Source organism: Wolffia australiana, chromosome 2, assembly GCF_029677425.1.
Source record: "Wolffia australiana isolate 7733 chromosome 2, ASM2967742v1".
NCBI classification, from domain to species: domain Eukaryota; kingdom Viridiplantae; phylum Streptophyta; class Magnoliopsida; order Alismatales; family Araceae; genus Wolffia; species Wolffia australiana.
Genome location: NC_135836.1, coordinates 5,225,225 through 5,245,780, shown reverse-complemented (window position 1 = coordinate 5,245,780; position 20,556 = coordinate 5,225,225). Strand labels below are relative to the sequence as shown.

Sequence of the window (20,556 nt, the reverse complement as noted above, 5' to 3'; positions counted from 1 at the left end):
GGCATGTTGGAAATGGAAGATTGCTAAAGTTGCTTAAGGATGCATACTTGGGTTCGTTTGATTTTTAATCATACGCAAGATGTGAATCTTTCAATGTGGGTAAGTTACTCAAATCACCATTCTCAGGGAATGGCGAGCATGCCAAGGGCATCTTGGAACTCGTACATTCTGATGTATGTGGTCCTATGCATGTCCAAGGTAGAGGTGGTTGTTCTTACTTCATTACATTCATTGATGATTTCTCTAGATACGGATGGGTATACTTGATAAAATACAATTCTGAATCTCTTAAGAAATGAAAGGAATTTAAGAATGAAGTATAAAAACAATCTGGAAAAAATATTAAAACACTTCGATTGTATCAAGGTGAAGAATACTTAAGTACAGAGTTCACTCAATACATGAAGGATAATGGTATCCTAATTCAGCTGACTCCTCTATTTACACCACAAATGAATGGGGTGTCAGAAAAAAGAAATCGAACCTCGTTAGACATGGTAAGATCTATGATGAGCTTCTCGAAACTACCAGTGTTCCTCTGGGATATGCACTTGAAACATCAGCGCATATACTGAACATGTTACCTAGCAAGTCGGTAACTTCCACACCATATGAGATATGGAGAGGGAGAAGACTGAATTTTATGTATACTAGAGTATGGGGATGTCCAGCCCACGTTAAGAGGCATGACCTAGGAAAGCTGGAACCCATAACTGAGCTGTGTAGATTTGTTGCATATCCAAAAGAGACACATGGATACCACTTTTACCGGGCCGAGGAACCAACCATATTTGTTTGAAAGAGGGCCATCTTCCTAGAGGATGAATATCTTCTGAGAGAAGATAGTGGGAGTAAAGTAGTTTTGGAAGAAATTCCAAATCAAGACACAAATAGTACCTCATCAGATGAGCACTCAGCTCATGAACATGTTCAGGAAAATATTTTAGGGCCAAGTAAATTAGAATTTCTAATTTATGGAGGAGAGGAGCTGAAGCACCACGGTTACACTGACTCAAGTTTTAAGTCGGATCTAGACGATTGTAGATCTACATCTAGATTCATGTTTACACTGAACGAAGGTGTGATATCTTGGTAGAGTTCCAAGCAGAGTACTGCCGCAGACTCGACGACAGAAGCTGAATACATAGTAGTAGCTGAGGCCACCAAGGAAGTAGTTTGATTGAAGAAATTCATCACGAAACTTGGCGTTGTTCCTTTCATCTCAGAACCTATTCCGTTGTTGTGGGACAACAATGGTGTAATAATACAAGTGAAAGAGCCACGGTCTCATCAGAAGTCAAAAAACACATTTTGAGGCGATTTCACTTGATTAGGAAAATAATTGCACAAGAAGATATTGCGATGGAAAGGGTTCCATTAACCAACAACATAGTAGACCCACTAACTAAGCTACTAGCTCATGAATTTCATTATCTTTACTTTTCTCATTCTCGTCCTTGACTATAGGGAGGCCCCCTCCTGCGCATTTACCGGCCTCCTCCACATGTGTTTGTGCTTGTGTTGTTTCCCTCCCTAAAGGACCCTCTTAAAGGAAGCCCAATAAGCTTCTCCTTAATAGGGGCCCACCATATTTCCATAACTGTTCCCCCTTCTACTATAAGAAGAGTGGGGAAAGGAATGTGGAGGGCAGATCTGATTGTTGAAATTGCAGTTATGATGAAATGGGAAAAAGTCATGTTGTTGTTTCAATAGTTTTTTTCCTCTTGATTTCATCCTCCCAGTCTCATGTGTTAGCCGTTGTCCTGATCAAGCGATAAGAAGAAACGCAGGCCGAAATCATTGTGGATGGCTCATTTCTTCATCCAGCAATTCCCCTACAACTAGTCATCAGACCAGGCCGTCAGTACATAGAAAGTCTTCCCAATTCAAACTTTCCATTGAACTCATCAATTGGAGGAGCTCATACCATGTGGATCATTGGATCTACTTGTAGATGACGCCATCGGGCCCCTATGATAACTTGCAAATTAACAAGATTAATTAATGAATTTTATATTATATTTATGTGTTTTAATGACTATATTTCCATGTTATCATATTAAAATAAAGATAGATCATTTAACCTTTCATTTTATTATTAATTCTGATTTTTTATCATTTTTTATGGAATTTAACTTCATTTCAGAGAAGAAATATTTTTTACAGGGTTTTAAATACTTGGCTAAAGGTTGGTAAGTGTTTCCATGATTTTTCTGGAATTTTCCATATTTTTATATAATTTTTTGACCATTATATAGCCAAGAAATGATTTTTACATATTTAAATAACACATATATTATTTATTTGGCATTTATAATATATTTAAATATTTACTAAGGAGTATCCACGTCATTCGCCCGGGCGAATAAATGGATATATTTATTTAAATAAGAATAAAGAGAGAGAGAGAGAATGAGTGGTTATTATTATATAATAAATAGAGAGAAGAGAGAGAGAAGAATAGTCAACATAAGCGACTATGATTTAAAATATATAAGAGAGAGAAGAATAGTCAACATAAGTGGCTATGATTTAAAATATTTAAAGAGAGAAGAGAGAGAAGAATAGCGGCTTATGATTTAAAATAAAAGAGAGAAGAATGGTCAAAGATTACGGCTAAGAGAATAAAAAAATATATATATATTTTTAAAAAAGACCTTTTGTCCTTTTCTTTTGTTTTTATTATTTCAGGGTGACGTGGAGAATTCCTAGCCGTTCAAATGACGAAATCACTTGCCAATGATTGCGGGTGGACGACGCGCACAACAACGTGTCAGGGCGTGATCCGAGAAAGCGGAAAACGAGAAATAATCATGCTAGCCAATCAAAACGCGCCATTTCCAAGCTTATTGGAGGAGAGATAAATAAATCCAACGGCTCAGATTTTTTCTCACTAAAACCTTGATATCTTGAGATCTACATGTCCGATTGGGCTGAAATTTTGAGGGTAGGTTCGTCTTTTCCCCCTCTACAATCCAGACGGTTGGATCTTTAAATAGAGGTCTGGAAAAGGGCGAAAATCACTTTTGGAGGCTCTCCCCAAGCAATTGGCCAGGAAGGACACAGGAGGCATTCTGGAAGTCGTCAGATCTGGATCTCTTTATCAAATTTGTAAGTTTCTGAATTGTATTTGATCATCTTCTAGAAGGATTCGAAAACGCCTTGGCATGGGCGAAATGTACATGCCCTAGATTCATGTTTTGAATGCATCAGCACTTCTTTTTGATTTGGATTCGAGATCTGACTTTTGATAATTAATTCTTAATCATTTTAGGACATTTCTGCTTCATTACATTTTTAATTTAGGGTCGAAATTGGGGCTTTCCCCAATTTCTTCACTTTCTCTCTCTAGGTTAATTTGATTTTTTCTCTCTCTAGATTTCGGTTTTTATTGTTTAGGAATTTAATTTAATATATAAAAAACCCAAAAATAAAATTTGAACCGAAAATTCATCCATTTTGAACTCCAATTCAAAAATCACTTTCTTGATTATTAAATTCCCAATTTTAATTCTGAAAATTATTATAAATTTTATTAAATTGGAAAATTAATAATTTATATTTTTATGAGCTTAAAATAATAATAATATTCTTATCTGGAATTATCTGACCGAAATCAAAATTAAGTTTTACTTAATTTTGATTATTTTAAGAATATTATTTAATATTAATTGAATTAAATATTGCAAAATTCAAAATTACTTGACTTGATTCATAAAAATTGTTTGAAAATTCTGAATTGTTGCCTCCTTGCGGATCGACCCCTTGCTTGCTCTATATTCTTATTTAGTAACTAAGGGAATTATAAATTTATTGCATAAGTCTAAAAAGCGCAACGACCACGTGATTTTTCGGCTTATCACCCTACCTCTACCAGGGTTCTGTAAATGTTCCGGTTATAGCAAAGACATGCGTTTTCTTCAAGTTGCTGACGCATCGGAATCTGTTCGGCATGATCGAATCTCCACTCTACCGTGAGTCTGATCAACTGGAGGAATCAGATGTTAATATATGTCGGGTGCGAACTATTCTTCATACGTGTTATCCTCAATGTAGATAATTGTCCCACTCGCATGCAATTTTTCCTTCTCGATCGTCCCGGATCAATTTTTCCATCGTTGACGTGCCCTTTGCGACTCGATAGTTTCGACCTCTATTAATTTCTCTGGAATAAGACTATCCACGGCTCCACTCAGAATTTGTCACCACCATCCCTGGTCCGCTACGCTTGGACTTGCGACATTGACTTCCCTAGGAGTCTGTGGAATTATCCAGTCCTACTTTCCACTTGGGAAACTCCGTTCGCACAGGCCCTTCCTCCTCAGTATTCAGACGATTGCATCATGTTGAACTTTCAGACGCCATTTTCCCCTCCCTTGGATCTGCAGTGAACTAAATATCAATTCTTTCAATGCTGAGTTACAGCTCAAGTCGCACTTTGGATCTTCCTTTGGATCTGTCGTGATTTGCTACCGACTCTTCCAACGTCAAATCACAGGTCACGTTCCTCTTCCTTATTATGGTGTTATTATTTATTTTAGTACCGGTCTCTAATTTCTCGTCGCCCGTGAGAATTTTACATCCTTATAGAATTAGTTACCATTCTTGTGTTAAGTAAATTTTCATTAACGGTGTCGGGTCAGTTGGTTCTGATGAATATTATGTGGTCGTCAAGCCAATCACACTACCATTTTTATTTATAATGATTCAATAAAATATTTACATTCATTATTATTCTGTGTGGTGTTTTTAATGAAGTCCATGAATACGTTCAATGAGTTCGTGAATTATGATGAGATCATAATATAGTGATCACTAGTCTTTAAATATGTACTCTAAATATTCCTATTCGATGGATAGTCGAGACAAACATCAAATTATCTGGATAGATTAGTACTAGTGGATCATACTTATACAAAAAATATAGCTGATCCTGTGGCTATTAGTGTGGCGACACTAAGGATGGATAGTGGGTGCTCTTTTGAGAAAGAGTTCACTGAATTGATCCGCATGAATCCCTGAATTTTATTATACCTAAATGTCAATCAGGTTGATTCAAGTCACCGTTGTATAAGTGATCCGCGGACTTGAGACACCAAGGACATCTCGTGAGTGGACAACTACGCTTTGACTATGACATACGAGCCTCTAATCATGGGATTCAAATAAGTTATAGATCGTATGTAGTAAGAAGCTAACGGAGATGATTGAGTCATCAAGACGGAATCATCCGCCCTTGATATAAGAGAAGATTGACTCAAGGAAAATGATGCAGAAAAATCCCTGGCCAGGGCAGTGAGGATATTGGAGAATGCATTCTACAATGATCACCGTTACGTGAGATCAGCGCCTTTGTTCAGGAAATCTCCGTGGCAACTGATCATCGTTCCTCTCTAAGGCTAGTGTTAAGAAGACATATTCGTTGATTCAGACGCTTCTTCGTCTTGCTTACAATAATGAGATCCGTGTCCCGCGTAGAGCCTCCTAGAATGATTCGGTAGTTTCATTTCCCACACTGTCTTCCGGACTTTTATGATACTCTTGGGGCTCCTCTTGAGAGTTCTCGAGGCTTGAGAAAAGATATTGAAAAGCGGAAGCGGATGTTATTAGCTTGTGCCCTACTATGAAAAAGGCCAACACAGAGGTGTATGGCCGCAAGCTTTTTTTTAAGGTTCATTATCTCGTAGATAAATGTGTGTCAACCATAGATGTCTTGCACGGTGCGCGGAGGACAGAACACGAGGAGGAGAAGAGAGGAGCCCTTGCTTTTATTATCAGGGGACGCATCATAGTGGCTCCGGCCTTAAGCAAGATGTCGTACCTGGGCGGGGTGGAAGGGGCGTGAGATAGAGGCTGTTACGGGGGGAGCGACATGAACAGATGGCTGATGACTAGGAAAGATGAGGCGGGTTGTGCCAAGCGAGGGGCGGTACAAAGTTGCGGAACATCCGGCGTGAAATCGGTGCGGAGAACATCGTGGGCAGCTCCCTTAGCATCCAAGGAGTTGAACCTGCTGGCCACAGGCCTTGAGCAACAAGTTAATGTCCCCTGGGAGGTTGACGTCGACAATCCCAAGAACGTTAATCTTGGCTACGTCGCAGAGGCATTTACTGGCCTGGACATGCGTAAGGGTTGTAATCAACGCACAGCAGGTGCTCGTGACCGCGTCAGTGATTCCGCCTATCTTGATGAGGTTGAGTGCAGGACTGCATGCGGCAACTTGGAGGAGGCCGCCGACGCAACTAGTAATAGCCATGACCAGTTGTGCGGACGCAAGTGGGAAGAAAACTAGGTTTAGGATCAAGAAGGCCGCCACAAGTTCAGTCTTCCCGGTCATGGTAAAGTGGAGATTTGGGGGGTGGGAACGGAAGGCAGGGAAATAAAAATGAGAAGGATGGAGGCCCAGATGATTTCTGTAGGTGGCATGCGCCGCTATATATTGGGAACCCGGAGGGGCCAAGAGTCCGGGTCCAAGCATCCATGAAAAGTCTCACTAAAAGGGAGAGGTTTCAGGACGGCGGCAGTTGGCGAATGGGGTGGGCGAAAGATCTAGAGGCACACACTCGTGGCCTCCTTTTGCATAGTCTTGCCTCTCGTGAAACGGGAATAAAAACATCTCGCGGTTGAAGGACTGATATTAAGGCCACGAACAGCGACACGGATTTCACAAAGAAGAGAAATGAGAAAATCGGGCTGGAGAAACAGAGCCACCGATGAAGAGATGGCTAGAGAGAGAGAGAGAGGGAGAGAGAGAGAGAGACTGCAAGTGGCACAAAGAGATATATGGTGAAGTTTAGGGTTGGTGATACATTATTCCTTCTGAATGAGAAAATATCTTCCAAAGTGGTTTCCGGAATGAACTTTACAGCGCACAAAACATTGCATTGATAGAAGGTTTTGGAGCATTTTATGAATAAAATGTAACTCAGCATTTAATTTTATTACTTTCGTGGTTAAAGTAATTTACAGGTCTTAGAGATAGGTATTTTGATTTATAAAAATTTGGCTTTATTATATTTTTAGTGTGATTTTTTTGGGTTTCTGGGTTTTCTAGTTTTTTAAAATAATATTTTAAAGGTTATTGTATTTATTACTCTAAAGGTTTCATGAAAATAATATTTTAGTCAAAAGTTTTATATATTAATTTATTTGAATATTTTTAAATAAATTTGGAGACTGTACACTACTAGAATTGTGTGCCATGCTGTCAATCTGCAACACAAATCGATTGAGAGAGCAAATTGGATTGCTCAAATTGCTCCCAATTCAGACAATGATATCTAACAACACACAAGAGTTGTGGCAAAATTTGGATAGTGTATCGTTCTCTTCTCTATCCATTCATCATCTCTGATCTATAAAAATTACCCCCATCATTGTAAAAGGGGCACCTTGGATTTTGTTCCTAATTTAGATTTGCTGAGTGATTTGCTCATTCAAAATCTTGTTTGAAGGAGTGATGTTCAGAGCAAGACAAGTGAAGAAAAAGTATCACTCAGTTCCTTGGGCACGAAATGACAAGGTCAGTGAGATGTTCATCTTTTTGTGACTCACATCTCCATCTTTTATGTGAGGTTTCCACCATCACACACACCACCTCCAACTCCACCACTCATGGGCGCATGTCTAAGTCCATCTCCACTGTACCGGTGTCGGTACAATCATTACTTCCCCCCGTTCATTTGATCGTCGACATGCATATCTCATCATCTCCTTCGCAATAAGCAACAATATCTCTTTTATCCATCTCACTTATGACCATCGCCATCAAGTGTCTCACAACTCTGCCAAAGTGCCAACGAAAATGTTTATTTGGAATTAATTAGTATTTTCAACAATAAAATTGTACGGAACTAGTTGAGTATTTTATATATTCAGGATTTATCAGGTTAATTAGGACAATTATTTTATAATAATTTTTATAATTACTTTGATTAACTTTCCAAGTTGGTTTGTTTAATTTAGATTAAATTCCTAAAATAAAAAATTCTAGAAATTAAAGCTAAAATTCACTAATTTAATACATAATGTGGATCAGACAGTTTCCCTATGCTCAGAAGAAAATTATAAATATTCTTGCATAAACCAAAAGCCATAAATGACATAGTTAACCTCAATTTCTAGGTCATCAATTATCTACCTCTAATAGAAATCATACCACATGAATTCACTCACCCACATCCCAAACAAGAAGTTGGCAGCCAAGAACTTTGGACCCAACCCCTCAGGTCGAAGGTTTACGACATGGGTTTACCACAAAAAGCGACTGTTTCGAATTGTGAACAGTGTCATCCTTGCCGCCTCCCAGACAACATCTACCATCTCTTCTTCTCTCTCATTTCCTTTCTTCCTTCTGTCCTCTCCAACTCAAGACCCAGAACAGTTGATATTTTAATTGGAATATTTTGGAGTTACTTTTCGGTTTGTAACAGATCCCTGATTGGGATCACCACTACCACTATCATCATCACCAGCAGCATAGAACATAGGTTAATAAGGGAGAATCTACGGCCCGAAGCAGCACCACCACCACTACCATCAGCATCTTCAGTATGAAATATTAAGTATTATGATGGGATGACGATTCATCATTGTCATCGCCAAACTGTTATCATCATCCTGCATGCCAAATCCATACGACCATATAGAACAAGGGAAAACTGTAGATCATATGGCAAATAGATAACGTTTCAAAGTCAGGCAGATACATCCAAAGGGTCTTCTTGTTTGCATTCAGATATTTATGACAGCCTAGTCACAGTAATATATATACAAAGACCATCTGATAGGATGAAGATAACACACCTTAGTGAAGGGCAGAGACGCTGGAGACCATTGAATCAACCCCACAGACATTGCGACCTCTACAAATCCGGTAGTAGCCCTTCTCTCCCCAGTTCTCGCCCCACGAGTTCTTTATGATCCAGAAGGGCTTCTCCTTGAGCCGAATCGGAGAGTACCCGGCCGAGCCGTAGCCTACGAGAAGCACGCCGTGGTCAAGGTGCCTCCCGCAGATGTATGGGCACGAAACACCCCCGATGTAAGTCTGCATGAACACTGCATTGATACCAACTGCACCGGAAGAAAGCAAACGAAACATTAGCTGTGACCCAGATTTTTCTTATTTTTCTTTTTTTTTTCCATTATCATGCCTTTGATCCATCCTTCGTCAACATAACTTTCTATAGTTAGAATGTCCCAGAGAGAAAGAGAACACCGGAAAGAGAAATTTATGAAAAGAGAGAGACAGAAAGAGAGAAAAAAGAGGGAGAGACGGATGGCCAGAGAGAGAGAGAGAAAGAGAGTGTGTATGTGTGTGTGTGAGGCACATAGACAAAGGGATAGAGAGAGAGACAGAGACAGAAAGATAGGGAACCAGAGATAGAGAGACAATTGGAGAGACAGTGAGAAAGATTGAGAGATACAGAGACAACTAGAGAGAGACACATAGATATAGAGACAATTAGAGAGAGAGACTGAGAGACAGAGCTAGAGACAATGAGAGAGAGACTGATCGACAGATAGATAGAGACAATTAGAGAGAGAGACTGGAGACAGGGAGAGACAGAGAAAAAAAGATAGAGAGACAATTAGAGACAGAGGGCCAGAGAGATAGAGAGGCAGAGGACCAGAGAGATAGAGATAAAGAGTTTGTATATGTGAGGCACATAGACAAAGAGATAGAGAGACAGAGGCAGAGAAGCAGAGATAAAATTGGAGAGACTATTGGAGAGACAGAAAGAGAGAGATTGAGAGACAGAGAGATAGAGAGACCATAAGTGAGAGAGACTGAGAGACAGAGAGATAGAGACAATTGGAGAGACAGAGAGAGATACTGGGAGATAGAGAGTCAATTAGGGAGAGTCTGAGAGACAGAGAGATGGAGACAATTAGAGAAAGCGACCGGAGACAGAGGGAGACAGAGAAAAAGAGATGGAGAGACAATTCGAGAGAGACACAGAGAGAGACAGAGGCAATTAGACAAAGAGACTGAGAGACAGAGAGATAGAGACAATTAGAGAAAGAGATTGAGAGACTGAGAGATAGAGACAATTAGAGAGACAGTGAGAGAGACAGAGATAAAAAGAGATAGAGAGACAGAGAGATAAAGAGACAATTAGAGAGATAGATAGACAATTTGAGAGAGGGAGATAGAAAGACAATTAGAGAGATAGATAGAAAATTTGGGAGAGGGAGATAGATAGACAATTTGAGAGAGGGAGATAGAAAGACAATTAGCGAGATAGACAATTGGAGAGAGGGAGATAGAAAGACAATTAGCGAGATAGACAATTGGAGAGAGGGAGATAGACAATTTGAGAGACAATTGGAGAGACAGAGAGATAGAGAGACAGAGCGAAAGAGAGATAGAGAAACAATTTGAGAGACAGCCGGAGAGACAATTATAGAGACGGAGATAGAGAGAGATAGAGAGACAATTAGAAAGGCATAGAGATGGTGAAAATATTAGAGAGATAGGGAGAAAATTATAGAGACAGAGAGATAGGGAGAAAATTAGAGCGGCATAGAGATAGAGAGAAAATTAGCGAGACAGACTGAGAAGCAGAGGGCTAGAAGACTCAGAAATTCAATGATTCGTGCACTTACTTGCAAGAGGGCCATTCTTTATGAGGTTGGCAGCAATCTGATCTTCATTGACAGAAACCACAGAGAAATTAGACACAGAAGCCGCGATCTTGTTCTTGTCAAATTTGCAAGTGCCGTCTGTCCCGGTGTAAGGATAATCTGCTTCGCTCTCAAGGCCACCAGACTTGAGCAAATAATCAAAGGCAGTTGTCATCAACCCCCCATTGCATCCCGCATCACACGATCTGGGTTCTGATGGATCGCACTACAGAAAAAGAAAAAAAAAAGAAGTTAGTACTATTTTAGGATTCAGAGAGTTGATCAATCAAATGACCAAGATCGAATATAGATTGATTTGCAGAGATCAATATCGTCATCGGTCAAGTGATCCAATCGAGGCGGCCGATCGGCGATAGAGATTGATCTCAAGATTCTGATCAATCAAATTTGATCAAATGGATGGATCAGATCGTGATCCATCAAGGGGATCAATGAGATCGATCTGAACTACAGTTTGGCGCAATCCTACTCAATTGAGTGGATTAATTAGATTGATTCATCGATCTGATGTAATCGATCGAGATTGAGAGTGAGACAGAGAGAAAGAGAGACTCCCGGATCTGTGTGATCCAAATCGCTCAAAAAAATGTTCAGAGCTATCATGATCGATGGAAATCCTTATCGATCAAATCAAAAGACACAGCCTTCTCACTTGTGAGTCAATTTATCAGGATCACACCGAACTCTCACCTGTGCAGTGATGTGGAGTAGGTTGGCGATGAAACAGCGGAAACTAGTTTAAAGTTTTCTCAAAGTGAGGTGATCACGGTAAAAACCCAAGAAACACCGGAAATCTATTCTGTAGGTTGAAACTCATCATTTTTCAAACTTTGAAATGCATTCCATTAACTAAATTAAACAAACGCCCCACTCGATGGAATTTCGGCTCCAAAAGTCAAGAAATTAAACGTCAAAAATAGAAGAGGGGAAACCATGTTCTACACAAAAGAATGAACAAGAATTGATATTTGGGAGATTTAAAGTCACCTCGTGATCGCAATCAACGAGCTGCTGCTCGCTTAGGCTAACGAGATTCCCCGTCGCCAAAAAGTTAGCCGATTCCAGAGCCCCAGCGGCGCTGAACGACCAGCAAGATCCACAAGAACCCTAAAATCACGAAAAAGAATTCAGTCTTAACAAATCGTAACCAGTAGCTGTGGAACGGCGATTGTCGTTGTCTGGAGTTGTTGTGATCGATTGCCCTAATCTGAAAGGGAAAAATTGGCGATTCATATGAAGATCAGATCATTGATTGACGATGACTGATCGACCGTCATGAGTGATCTGATCGGGGCTTGAGGAAAGGCGGAGGAGACAACGCACGTGTCGAGTTTCCCGATCTGATCGATCATTTATTGGATCGGGGAGCTGATCGCTGGTTGCATTACAGATCAGCCATCAGACCCATGAATGGATTGCGTTCCCCCGATCACTTTGAATATTTGATTGTCAAGTTGATTGAGAGGGCCGCGATCTGATCATCGACGTGATAGAGTGGGTCGTCGACAGATCACGATCAGGGTACCCAATCTCATTTCATCGTCAACACGATCAAACTCCAATCGATCAAATCGAATCTCCGTTGCCCACTGGTAATGAGGGCAGTAAAACTTCTAGGGTTGGGTAAACCGATCTGATCGATCGTTGAACGATCGGCAATCTGATCGTCAAGGTGATCGATTGAGTCGCAATCAGATCACGATCAGGGTCTCCAATCAAAATCCAAAAGATCGGATCGAATCTCCCTTCCCTACTGATAACGCGGGCGGTAAAAGCTCTCGGGCTGGGTCACCCGATCTGATCGATCGATGACAGATCATCAATATGATCGTCAAGGTGATCGAGCGCGCTGTGATCAGATCACGCAGACGATCTGATTGTCGAGATGATCGAGGAGGCTGCGATCAGATCACAACCAAACCCGCCAAATCGATCAAATATCTCGGAATATGCAATCAAGACTCAACCGATCACACCAAATCTCCGTTCCCTACCGACCTGATTCTTGACAGGGGTAACAGCACCGCGATCCCTCCAGTCGAAGTTCTCGGGGAGATCGTTGGTGGGCAGGATCGGGGCCTCGTGCGCGCCGCTGCTGCCGACCCTGGAGAACATCGCCGGCTTCCTTCGGTGCAACCCAAGGAACCCCTTTTCGAACTCCTCCGGCGTTAAATCGGAGAACTGAGTGATCCCATGAACAGCCGAGGGATCCAGAAGCTGATGCCTCTTCGCCCGGCGCAAATTCGCCTTGAAAACTGAAAATCGGTACCCATGTTCGGCCTTCGAGGCGTAGGATTTCCCGAACTTGTTCAGGAAGCTCGCGAAATGGGCTTCTGCCCCCAAAATCGCCTCGTCGTGCTCGGAAGCGGCGTCGGCATCGGAGACAACTTGCTTGATCAACAGCCCGTCGTCGGCGTCGGATTTCGAAATCGAGTAGCCATCGGCGATCAGAACCGCGGAGAAGACGACGAACAGGAAGATCGAGAGCGCGGCGCGATCCATCGATGGCGGATCGAGGATTGAACAAGAGTAGAGTTTTCGTTTGGTCAGTTTATATAGGGTGTCGGCCTATCCCTGAAGGGTACGTGTACGTTTCTGAAAGGGCCACGTCAGTTGAAAGGGGGTTTGTTACTGGATATGGGCCCACCTCGAACGTGTGAGGCGTGTACACGACGGAACTGACAAATGACGTAACTACCCTTATGTTGGATAGAAAAAAATCTTGGTTAATTAAAGGTCTTAATTGGTTGATCGGCGGCCCATTAGAATTTTAGCCTAGCTTGGCCCATTAGAATATTTCTAATTAAAAAATAAGGTAATTTAGCTTATTTCGTCTAAATAGGGTATCGGCCTGTCCGGGAAAAGTACGTGTACGTTTCTGAAAGGGCCACGTCAGTTAAAGGGAAATTTGTTACTGGATATGGGCCCCCAGGAACGTGTGGGGCGTGTCTACGACATAAAACCATTAATGTTGGATAGTAAAAATATCTTGACCATTAAAGGTCTTAATGGGCTGTCTAAGGCCCATTAGAATATGCCTATCCAGGATGAGTACGTGTACGTCTCTGAGAGGGCCACGTCACTTGAAGGGGACTTTGTTACTGGATGTGGGCCCACCACGAATCTGTCAGACGTGTCCACGACGGAACTGGAAACTAATAACATACTCTTCGCTGCCCATTCTGTTGGATGGAAAAAATATCTTGATTAATTAAATATCTTAATCGGCGAGGGGTACGTGTCGATTTTGAAGAGAGCCACGAACCCAATTTGCATTCTAATGGACCCCTAGATGATATTTTTCTCTCTCTAAGAACTTGGCCCACGACAACGGCGTGAGGCGTGCTGCGTGAGAATTATGCGGGAAACGGATATTACTTACATGCCCTTTGTCAAACGAGAGATTTGGAAACATTTATTTGTTTATTTTTAATTAAATATATATATATATATATTACATACCTATATATCTATGTATAAATATATATTTGTTAATGGGCAGAGTCAGTTGAGTATGACGATAAATATGTTCCTTTAATGAGGCCTGTCATTTGGTTTTGCTTCACCTCGCAGCATGTATACTCGTGATTGAAGGTAGCTCTGCACGTGCAAGAGCCAATAACTAGTGCCTTGAACTTATGGGGACTTATCTAGCGCGTTGTGCAGGATAGGTCAGCTATCAGCATTGACCATGACTGAAGGCGTTAAAATAAGTGAAACATTTGTTGTAAATATTTAGATTTTATGTTTATTTTGCTATATGATAAATCAAGGGGACAAAAATGAAAATAAGTAATTGTAATTAGATGTTCTTATAATTATGACATTGTTTGATGGATGGGAGGGAATATTACTTGTTATTAATGGTTACCAATTATTATGTTCATGCATTATTATAAGATAGTTTGAAATGAGAAGCGGAATGAAATTTTATTGTTATTTATTGTATAATATATGAAAGGGACTAAAATCCATTTTTTATCATTTGTTTTTAAATAGAAAATATCAGTTAAATATCATCTTCTTTTCTGCTCTAGTAGTTAAATATCATCAGCATGACTATCATCTCGCCTTTCAAATAGTACCTCTTGTACATTACAGATGACTGACCTATAGATAATATGCGCTTTGAGGGCATGTTGGTGGCACGGATGTAGCGATAACGCCTTGCTAAACCTACAAGTTATGGAAAGCAAAGCAACCAATTTTTTCCACCGAAGCAATGGATTCTCTGAAATGCAATCCTCGTAGAATAGTGATGCACGAAAACGTGGTTAGACAATTCAGACAATGTTGATATGGTATGATACATCAGACTCTCCTTGTAAATCATACCCACGGTAAGGTGTATTAGTATTTTTTGAAAACTCGTTCATTGCCATTTCAAGACTCTAGCATGGATAAGGACTATACATACATGGAAAGTGGTGGTGGTAAAGGCTCCATGAAAGAGTTCAACTCCCCTCTATAAATTTAAGATTATGGGTCGTAGCTTGGCATCCCATGTAGGGGGAACTAAACCTATCAATTGGCTTAAAATAAATTATTGATTTATTAATCTGATGTTGACATAGTTAATTAATAAGGTCAAGAAATAAAAGTTAAATGGTAATTAAAGTTATTCACTAAGCTAATAAATGGGCCCATAGTGTCAAACACTTTATCTATGGATATTGGAGGATACACTTAAAATTATAATGGCTTGAAGAAACTCTTAATAGGATAAAAGTGAGAGTGGAGTACGTTCCATAAAATTAAATAATATCCATCATACATTGGCTTTCATCTTCTGATACATGATATTTGTTTTCTTATATGTCAATCAAAACTTTAGAACCAAACAAATATATCATAATACATTAATCATTAGTCTTTGAACAGATGCTCGAAATATTACTATTATAAGGATACCTAAGATGGACATTGACATATCTAGTCTCATTCATATAATGAGTATAGTTAATCACGTGACCACTTGTGTGGATAAACTAATGACATACTGTGGGTGACCTTTGAGAAGCTGGTCTATTGAATTATATGTACCAGTCCTTTAATGTTATTATACCTTAATTACCAATCAGGCTGATTCGTGTATTGATCGTGTAGTTGGTCTTTAGAATCGAGACAATAAAAAAATATTTAAGAAATATGTTCATGCTTCAATTATGGCCCAAGATTCCCTAATCACGGGGTTCCAAATTTTCTTGGCTCTGATGCAGCAACTACTCTCTGAAAGTGATTGTTTGCTCGAGGTGAGTTATTCCACACTTATACAGTGAAAAATATCAAGGAAAATGGTGTGATCAAGTCCTAAGCTAAGAAAATGGAGCATTGAAGTAGTTCTTCATCGATTTCCCAGATGCATCCCAACATTTTCATTTCAAAGCCTCTTCATGATATACGTCATCTCCATTTTTAGTTGCTTAAGTGACATTATATTGTTATTTATGAGATATGTTCAATAAAACTTGAAAAATATATAAAGAGTGAAGGGGAAGGTAAACAAGACATTTACTTTCCCCTATTATTTTGTTCAGAACTTTTTTATGCTTAATTGCACTCCTAAACACACGATAGAGGAAAATCACAAAATAAAAATATGAAAATCCATAATGACAACAATTTACCAGCAATGACAGAATGATAAACTAAAAATTAAAATATTAATTTGTAAAATCATATTTTTCAAAAGGTTTATAAAAATATTTACTTAAATAAAATACTAGTCAATTGTAAGGATTGTCTCTATCGGAGACGGTGATTAGAAATTTGGTATTATTTTAATAGAGATTAATAATAGGAGAAATAATAATCATACATTTTTAATGAGACGATGAAATATTAATCAAGAAGATGCAAGTTAATTTTGAAAATGATATATATAAAATATTTACAGATATGATCGATATATTTTGAAAGAGCGAGAAGATGAACAAGTATGCGATGATAAAAAGGCTCATTTGAATGGGGTGATTTCAAGTATGAAAAAGACACAATGATGTGATGATGTGGATTATGGTTTTAAGATAACAAATAAGATGAATAGAATACAATGTAAGGTAAGCACACTAACCCTTGGTCCTTACGTTCCACCAGGACCATGGCAATTTGAGAGTGTAGGTAAGCTCATCAACTTTTATGTTGTCTTTTACACCATGTAGGACACCAAGAGAAAGCTTCATGGATCTCTAAATCTCTCTTTTGAAAAGTACCCACAGAAGTAGGAAGTAAGTTTCATGATGATTTAAATATGAATTAGTGCTTGAATTTTCAGATCTAAATGCATAGACAGAAAAGGAGAGCAAGACAGAGCTGAATTCAAAATTTTATCTCAATCAACCTCGTGGGTTGTCCAATATCGCACTTTAACATTTAAACTATCATGGTCATCTATTTTATCTAATTATTTTATCTCTCCTTGTACGCTACATCATTATTATATATATACAATGTGGCAAAGGCATCATTGCATTCCACCTCAATCCATTCCCCATTTTTATTAATGACATATGAACATGAAAAAGTGAATGTGGTGACGTGGTGACTACTGATATATAAAAAAGTGAATGCAACCATTACACTAATGAAGTCATGATGTGGTGACACAGAATGTGGTGCCATGCCAATGTGATTATTTTATTATCTACCAATGAAGTCACAACACATAAGTACGTTGCATTTTGGGAGTTGTTAAGCATCCGTCTGGCAAAATTTTTTTCGTCATTTTTCACCGATTCGTCATTTTCGTCAGGAATGACGGATGACTAACGACATATGACGGGTAGCCCTCCGTTCAGTCATCCGTCCGGCGCTACGGACCATGAAGGATGACGAAGTTTGAACAGACGGATGACGGAACGTCATCGGTCCTACACTTCTATGCCAGATAACGTTGAGATGGATGAGGACAAGTCGTCATCCGCCCCAAACGTTAACCAATTAAAAGTCTTGATGGGCAGTCATGCAGCCCATTAGATTTTCCCAGTAATTCGGCCCGTTAGAATATCACGAATTAAAAATGGCGGTTTCGAAGAGGGGTTTAACGTTGAGTTTCGAAAGATCGCCCTGGGTTTTGCAAAATGGTTCGTCGCGGTGTCGCTGGAGGAAGAAACTCGCCTGCCATCTAACGATCCATTATCGGTTAGCGAGTAGAATCGCAGAAGCAAATGGGCTTCGAAGAGTAAATTTCTTCTTCTTCTTATTTCAATTCTCGTTTTCAGCGGGATTGACTGTTTTTGTAGAACGCTTTGTTTCTTCGTTTCCTAGTTTAAAAATTTTGTAAACTTTTTCATTGGTGATTTTCTCAGTGTATCTTCTCCGCCGGGGATGGGAAATGGGGAGGAGTTTTCATTGAAGTCCCTTGCGGCACCTGTGAAGTCGCAGGTTGATAAATTCCAGCTTCTTCCCGCCTTCTTAAAGGTCTGTTCTTTCGTTAACATCACGGAGTACAATTTATTCTGAATTTTATTTATTTATCTCTCTTTTCCAGCTGTCTGACGGCGATATTGTCTGATGATTTCAGGTCAGGGGATTGGTGAAGCAGCACTTAGATTCCTTTAATTACTTTGTCAACTCTGACATTAAGAAGATAATGAAGGCGAATGATCTGATCGTTTGCCCTTTCGAGCCTAGCCTGTATCTTAGGTGATTTGTTGATCCTCTGCGCTCTAGCGAAATCAGGAAGATCTAGAATTAACTTTTTTTGGATTTTCCTTGACTATCTCAGGTATACTAATATCTATGTTGATGAGCCGTCCGTGGAAGTTGACTTTGTAAAGGAAAAACTTACACCCCACCAATGCCGTCTCTCGGATCGCACGTATGCATAGTAGACCCCTTTGTTGACGATTACAAAGTTTCATTCAGTATATGCTCTCTTGGGTTTTTTTTAATAGACTAAATATAATTCAAGATTGTTAGAACTTTGATGTTCTCGAAAGGTTTTTTTGGGTCGACTGACTTGATGATTTTGTTTCAGTCCCATAATTTAGAAAAGTTTCATATTTTTTTTGGAAGACTAGTCATTAGTATTGTTGGCGACCATTTGTGTCATAAGACAACTGCATTCATGTTGAACATTTTCTTTACGTATTGTGCGGACATACTCATTTGACTTTTTATGTGCGAGTTAATGTTCTGTAGGTATTCTGCTCCAATCAAGGTTGATATAGAGTATACAATGGGGAATCAAGTTTCAAAAACAGTTGTGCTAAAGGTTGCTTAGCTTTTTTTTTGAAGAGAGCTTAACTTTTTATTAAAGATTCGAGATATTTATTTTAAAATATTTGATCATTTTGCTCAGAATATTGATCCTTTTGGATCTTATTTTGCATTATGGGCAGTACCAATCCCCTTCAGGAACACTGTTTAACCCAACAAATTAATTGCGGAAAACCCAAAAAAAAACAAAAAAACGAAGAAAACAATAAAACAAAAATACTCGATCATTTCTTTCATTAATGTTTTCATATTGCAGAAAGATGTCGTGATTGGAAGAATGCCAATTATGCTTCGGAGCGCTTGCTGTGTGTTATATGGAAAAGACGAAGCCGAGCTTGCAAGATTGGGTTTGTATCATCTGTATTTTTCTTTAAATCTCATATCATTCCATATTTTTCAAAGTTTTTCTGAAATGTAAACCATTTTATCATCGGCATGGAAAAGGACTGTTGAGTTTGCCCTGAGCAGAGTCTAGTGTTTGATCAGATTCTGATCGAAGGGTTTTTACATTTATGTCCTCGTATGCATTCTTTTTTGGAGACATTGAAGCCGTCAAACTATTTTTGTTCTTATGTATAGTGCTGCGAATGTGATCAATGTTCCTGGAATACATAGTTGAGCTCCAGGATATTATTCTTTCCAGTCTTTATCTTTTTAGTTTGTACCATTTGTAAAAAACTTCTATCCCAAGCTTATGCTTAGCACTAAGTTTGCAGAGAAAGTATCCTTTGATGGCTTTAAATGAAGATTGACTTGGTATATTTTGTTCTTATTACAAATATGAGCTATACTATGTCAGAATCTGTCCAATCATCGTAGTGCAAAGACAATATTTTCATGAATATTTGCCTTCTTGAGTCCAAATCACTAGTTTCTGTTGATGCGCAGCTCTCCTTAACATTGTCTCCCTTTATCTTGGTTTATTTCTGAATTTTTATTTGTTTCGTTGAAAAGCCATATGCTTAGGAAGAAAACTGATGTTTTTGACTTATGGCATCAATGACTTCGTTTAACTAATCGATTGCTCTGTGATTGTTAGGGGAGTGCCCTCTTGACCCTGGAGGTTACTTTGTTGTGAAGGGAACCGAAAAGGTAACCCTTTTTTCTCATCTGACTAATAATTATCGTAATAATTCCGCAGCGTCTTTTACCTTCTGCAGTACCATTATGAAACTAGTTGGTTTGATGGAAAAGACATGCATAAATTTTACATTCTGCAGTACCATTATGAAACTAGTTGGTTTGATGGAAAAGACATGCATAAATTCTGCAGTACCATTATGAAACTAGTTAGTTTTATAGTTTTTATGTTTAGCTACTTCGAGTTCTCTCTGGTATATCTATTGTAAGTGGGCCATGGGTTATTTATTTATTTTTGAACTATAACGAGGGATGAACATCCGACGAATCGGTGAACCTCCCGTCAGGACCTCACAGGCCCTTTACATGCTTATCAGTCATCATCAAAACCTCCCTTCGCTTCCCGTCGTTTGCAAGGACCATGCTGCCTTAAGTCCTTCTGCTTCATGTATAGCTCCATCGGTAGAAACCCTTCTTCCTCAGAACAACACCTCGTTTCTATGTAGCCAGATGGCCCACAACATGGCTAGTGCTCGGCCCCCTTCCTTGTTTCTTCTTCCCACGAAATGCCGTGCCGAATCCCAAAAGGCCTGTTCAGATGTCACCTTC

General features: G+C 39.3%; 2 protein-coding genes across 3 annotated transcripts in view; one reads left to right on the top strand and one right to left on the bottom strand.

Annotated features, from left to right (window-relative positions):
• Positions 1 to 7,478: 7,478 nt before the first annotated feature.
• On the bottom strand, positions 7,479 to 13,183 carry LOC144716604 (cysteine proteinase 1-like). 2 transcript variants are annotated; one of them, XM_078591787.1, is made up of 5 exons: positions 12,646 to 13,183; positions 11,635 to 11,754; positions 10,609 to 10,852; positions 8,806 to 9,072; positions 7,479 to 7,784 (listed from the first exon to the last, which is right to left on the bottom strand). In XM_078591787.1, the coding sequence occupies exons 1-4, from the start codon at positions 13,147 to 13,149 to the stop codon at positions 8,807 to 8,809; spliced, it is 1,134 nt and encodes a 377-aa protein (XP_078447913.1). In that variant the 5' UTR covers positions 13,150 to 13,183; the 3' UTR covers positions 7,479 to 7,784; position 8,806. The 2 variants fall into 2 exon arrangements, with proteins under 2 accessions (XP_078447913.1, XP_078447914.1); XM_078591788.1 differs by lacking the exon at positions 7,479 to 7,784 and adding an exon at positions 8,160 to 8,619.
• A 4,513-nt stretch (positions 13,184 to 17,696) lies between these two features.
• NRPC2 (nuclear RNA polymerase C2) overlaps positions 17,697 to 20,556 on the top strand; it is a 44,599-nt gene continuing 41,739 nt past the window's right edge. Inside the window, exons 1-7 of the mRNA XM_078591786.1 lie at positions 17,697 to 17,827; positions 17,955 to 18,066; positions 18,170 to 18,291; positions 18,374 to 18,466; positions 18,790 to 18,862; positions 19,124 to 19,214; positions 19,907 to 19,959. Of these exons, the coding sequence (XP_078447912.1) occupies positions 17,814 to 17,827; positions 17,955 to 18,066; positions 18,170 to 18,291; positions 18,374 to 18,466; positions 18,790 to 18,862; positions 19,124 to 19,214; positions 19,907 to 19,959 (558 nt within the window). The 5' untranslated portion in view covers positions 17,697 to 17,813. The remainder of the gene's footprint in view (positions 17,828 to 17,954; positions 18,067 to 18,169; positions 18,292 to 18,373; positions 18,467 to 18,789; positions 18,863 to 19,123; positions 19,215 to 19,906; positions 19,960 to 20,556) is intronic.

Excerpts from the sequence above, each read along its gene's own strand:
- LOC144716604 (XM_078591787.1), bottom strand. The coding sequence starts at position 13,149 with ATGGATCGCGCCGCGCTCTCGATCTTCCTGTTCGTCGTCTTCTCCGCG. Across the intron at positions 10,853-11,634 it reads TCGTTGATTGCGATCACGAG|TGCGATCCATCAGAACCCAG; the intron begins GTGACTTTAAAT and ends CTTTTTCTGTAG. Across the intron at positions 9,073-10,608 it reads AAAGAATGGCCCTCTTGCAA|TTGGTATCAATGCAGTGTTC; the intron begins GTAAGTGCACGA and ends CTTCCGGTGCAG.